The sequence below is a fragment of the Psittacula echo genome (assembly GCF_963264785.1).
Source record: "Psittacula echo genome assembly, chromosome: 5".
NCBI lineage: Eukaryota > Metazoa > Chordata > Aves > Psittaciformes > Psittacidae > Psittacula > Psittacula echo.
In genome coordinates this window covers 26269455-26274215 of record NC_137739.1, presented here as the reverse complement: position 1 = coordinate 26274215, position 4761 = coordinate 26269455, and the positions used below count along the sequence as shown (strand labels likewise).

At 45.6% G+C, this 4761-nt stretch overlaps 1 protein-coding gene across 1 annotated transcript in view; it reads left to right on the top strand.

Annotated features, from left to right (window-relative positions):
* Window positions 1-4165, top strand: part of PAX6 (paired box 6) — an 11994-nt gene extending 7829 nt beyond the window's left edge. The window contains 5 exon segments of the mRNA XM_080617201.1: window positions 310-392; window positions 672-822; window positions 945-1060; window positions 3035-3185; window positions 3965-4165. Coding sequence (XP_080473327.1) covers window positions 310-392; window positions 672-822; window positions 945-1060; window positions 3035-3185; window positions 3965-4050 — 587 coding nt within the window. The 3' untranslated portion in view covers window positions 4051-4165.
* The last annotated feature ends 596 nt before the right edge of the window (window positions 4166-4761 follow it).

Here is a 4761-nt window from a genome sequence, read left to right as displayed (position 1 = left end):
TAGCGATGTGCCATTTTGCTTCTTGGTGACAGGGTCAGAGCTGCCTTGGGGACCCCCTGAGCAGAAGCAGAAGCCCTCACTGCTTCTTGAAGGATGCAACATTGCACCCAAGTCTGCCCATCCCCTTAATGGTATTCCCCAGCAGGCAAGGGAAGGTTTCCTCCTTCCTAACACACAGAGAAAGTTCAGCTTTGCCTTCACAGCAATGTTTCTTAGGAGCATTTAGAGCATAGGCAGTGGAGGAATGACAAACTGTGTAGTGGGTCATGTTTACTCCTTGCAACTAACACAGCAATATTTTCTTTGCAGAATTTGAGAGGACCCACTACCCCGATGTATTTGCAAGAGAGAGACTAGCTGCTAAAATAGACCTGCCTGAAGCAAGGATACAGGTACTGAGCTGCTGTGCAATTATGGATATTCGTATTTTTTACTTTTACTATTCTTTGTTATTCCTGGCTTCTCAAAGCACAGGGCAGCCTCTGTTTCTGACCAGGTATTTGCCCGTCTACCCCTTCAAGAAAATAACAGCAGCTGGGGTTTGCTTTTGTGTGCTGCTTTGCCACACTGCAAGCCAGCTTCTATCAGCATGGCCTTAAGCTATGTGAGGGATGCCCCACGCCTCTAGTCCTTGTCAGGTCACTCATGTTTCTCTAATGCTGTCTTTCCAGGTGTGGTTTTCTAACAGAAGGGCCAAGTGGAGAAGGGAAGAGAAGCTGAGGAACCAGCGAAGACAAGCCAGCAACACTCCCAGCCACATTCCCATCAGTAGTAGTTTCAGCACAAGCGTTTACCAGCCGATCCCTCAACCAACCACCCCTGGTAATTTCACCGACCTGCTCACATTCATTCATCCTCTTGTGAAAATGAGACTCTGAGACTGTATTGCTGATTGTAACTGTGGTTAAACTAATGTGTTCATCTATCTGTCTATTCTATTATAGTTTCCTCTTTCACATCAGGTTCCATGTTGGGAAGAACGGACACGGCGCTCACAAACACGTACAGCGCACTGCCGCCCATGCCTAGCTTCACCATGGCCAACAACCTGCCTATGCAAGTAAGTCTGGTGCAAATGCCATGTCACAATGCTCCCTTGGGACTCAGCAGCCCTGGGGTGCGTGGGAATGCAGGGGATTATAAACCCAGACCATGTTGCAGGGAAACTGGCACCATAGGCTTCCCTTGCATTTGAAAGGATGTGCTATTTAGGAAAATCGCAAGGGAAAGGGCACTGTAAGACCTGTTGCTCAACAAGCACTTTCCTGAATTTGTAAAGAGAAAGGTCCTCAAATTTACAATGAAACAGATCTGGGATGGAAAAGCCCTTTTTGGACCCCTTGTACCCCCACTGCCCTTTCGTTAACTTAGGGAACTCAGTGGTACAGTACTGTGGAAATTGTTGCCTGAATAAGGTGCTGGAGGGATCTGACCTTCTCAGTGTAGGTAATGTTGCGGCGGCACATGAGGAACACCTGAGAGATGTAAGGATGTGATTAGCATCAGTGGTTATGCCAGCTAAGCCAGAATTGCAGGAGCTGTCAATCCTCATGCTTGAAAGCATTAGCTGATCACCAGCTGGGTTAGGAAGAAATCTATTCCTTTGGGGTCTGTTTCTATAGACCTTTCAGATGCAAAATTCCTCCTTTTTTAATGGTGGGGTTGGCCTAGGAAGGTGCTGGCCAATTACGGGAGTTTTCCAGCTTTGTCTGAGGCACACAGCATTGACCATTGCTAGAGGCAGGCGAGCAGATTAGAGAGCCTGACTCCTTCACTGCGGCAATTACTATGTTACTAATTGCTGAACCAAAATTAACCAAATAAAGTTAGAGTCTTGCAAGTCCGTGGAAAGAAATGACGCTGGAGAGGTCGCTATTCCAGGACGTTGGAGGCCAGCAGTGCTGATCCCGGCAGCGGGCTGAGAGCAGATGACAAAAGATCAAAAGGCTGATTAGGGGAGGGGACCCTTGGGAAAGCAGGAGGACCCCAGTTCACCACTGGGCACCTGGATAGGGACCTGGCAGTATGAGCCACTCTGGAAAGTCCTGTCTATGTGACCACCACGGTGTGATGGCCACATGATGCTGGAGTGGGAAATTTGGCAGCCAAACTCTTGGCATCTCCCTGAGGATGCACAGTGCATTGTGTGCTTAGAGAGAGAGGCTGTCGGTATTTTTGGAGATGGCATGTCTCGGGGATGTGCAGATGGAGGAAATATGTGCAGACGTGTTGAGTCTCGTGCACTTGGAGTGTGGGAATTACTCATCCTGCTTCCCACTCCTCCTGCTGCCTTCCCGTATTGGGACTGCACCAGTCCCCACTCCATTGGCACCCCAGAGTGGGAGATCCTCCTACTTGGTCCCTTGCTAACACTGTGCCATCCCTCACCCCCTGCACCCAGCTGCTGTCCCGCTGGCAGGGGGATTGGAGTTTAGGTAAATTGATATGTCTCATGTCCTGGGATGCTGCTGGCATGGGTTTGGGGTGACCGAGGTTCTGAAGGGGGATCAACACACCCCAAACCCACACATTGTCTGTGTGCATGTGCAACATGCTTGCAGATGCAAGATGAACCTGTGTGCCTCAGTAGCGCAATTTCTAGTTATTACGCGCCTAATAGTTTTTCGTTACACCACAAATGCAAGGTAAGACACCAGCCCTGTCTCTGGCTGCAAAAAGCATGAGTACAAATGGGTCTGCAGAAGTACAAACGAGGGCAGTGCTCAGGCTTTGGTTCCTTGGCTTAGGTGTGTAACATCTTTGTTGACATCTAGATGTAGGGATTTGCTTGCCAAGCATGTTTGAATAGGTGCTGGTGACTGTCCACGTTGTTGCTGAAGATCAAAACCCTCTGGGAAGAGGCTGCTTGGCTAAGCTCCTAAATAGGGCTTTACATCTAGGTCCTTGAATTTGAAACTGAAGCTCCTTTTTGCTGGCACACACTGATTCTGAGGGCTGGCACATCGGTCTAGAACTGTAATGCCATGTTTCCCTTGGGTGATACTAAAGGCTATTTTGTCCTTTGATCCCGTAGCCCCCAGTACCCAGCCAGACCTCCTCCTACTCTTGCATGCTGCCCACCAGTCCATCAGTGAATGGCCGGAGTTATGATACGTACACCCCTCCTCACATGCAGACACACATGAACAGCCAGCCGATGGGCACCTCTGGCACCACTTCTACAGGTGAGTGTTTTTCCATGTGTATTCGCTGGGAGAAGTCTCTCCCCATTGCCGGGAGAGGTCTCTCTGTCGGGTTTAGTAGCTCCTGAACTGGGCAGAGGGTAACACTGTATAACCTTGCAGGCTAGAGCAGAAAGCCTGACTTTTAACTGCTGCCAGAGGGGTAAATGAAAGACAGCTGATTAACAGGGCTGGCGATTGAACAGTGGGGTGGAGGCCCCCATCCTGCAAAATCTTCCCTGAATACTTAATTTCTAAAGCAGCTGTTAATTTCTGGATTTCACTGTTAAATTTCGGCAGAGATCCTCACACCCAGGAAGTTGAGTGTATGTGAGTGCTTTTACTGTGTCTGCATCAAAGGCTGTTTTCTTGCTAAAGATTTGAAGTTATTGAAAAGGCAGGTAACCTGCAGAAATATTAACCTGTGCAGAAGAAGGCAAAACAGGGTAAAAAGGGTAAGTATCAGCATAAGCAGGAGCAAGCCAGATGCATTTGAAGAGAAAATAAATGTTCAGTGTGTTTTGGGCTGAATTCCCAACTGATGCAAACAAGCCGAGGCTCTGGAATTTATCTTAAAGCATGACAGTTTGTTTATAACAACAGATGAGTGAGATGTACATAGGTTTTTAAAATATATATCACCCTCCCCCCTGATTCTGCAGGCTGGTAGATGGCCAGATTTAATATTCACCAGAATACAAGCACAAATCTGTGAAATTCAAAGCAAAAATTGTGATATGTATGGAAAAAATAAAAATGCCCTTTCCCCCCTCAATTTTCAGGTCTCATTTCCCCTGGAGTGTCAGTTCCAGTTCAAGTTCCTGGCAGTGAACCTGACATGTCTCAATACTGGCCCAGATTACAGTAAAACATGTGTTAATTCCGTAAATGACTATATGGACAACAGTTGGATGTTCAGCAGTATTTTATAAAGGAAGAATGGCTCTCAGAGTACTTCTGTACTGCAACTGTGCCCTATGCTGTAACACATGGAAAAGACTTTCACATGGACCTTTGTACACTGGAGGCGTTATATCAGTTGGAACAAATCTTCATTTTGGTATCCAAACTTTTATTCATTTTGGTGTATTATTTGTAAATGGGCATTTGTATGTTATAATGAAAAAAAATCCAACAAAAAAAGAACAATGTAGACTGGATGGATGTTTGATCTGTGTTGGTCATGAAGTTGTTTAAAAAAAAAAAAAGAAAAGAAAAAAAAAAAAAAGAAGCCATGATCAACAAGCTTTGCCACGAATTTAAGAGTTTTATCAAGATATATCGAATACTTCTACCAATCTGTTCATAGATTATGGATTGATGTTCCAAGTTTGTATCATTCCATTGCATATAATTAAACCTGGAACAATACGCACTAGATTTATGTAAGAAAAATATCTGTTGGTATTTCCAAAGGTTGTTAACGGATGAAGCTATGTGCAAACAGGGGTTAAGAGAGAGCTTCAATGAAGAAAAGAGTTTGATAGATAAAAGGTAGATTGTGTCTTCGATATAATCCAATTTGTTTTATGTCGAAATGTAAGTATTTGTCTTCCCTAGAAATCTCCCAGAATGATTT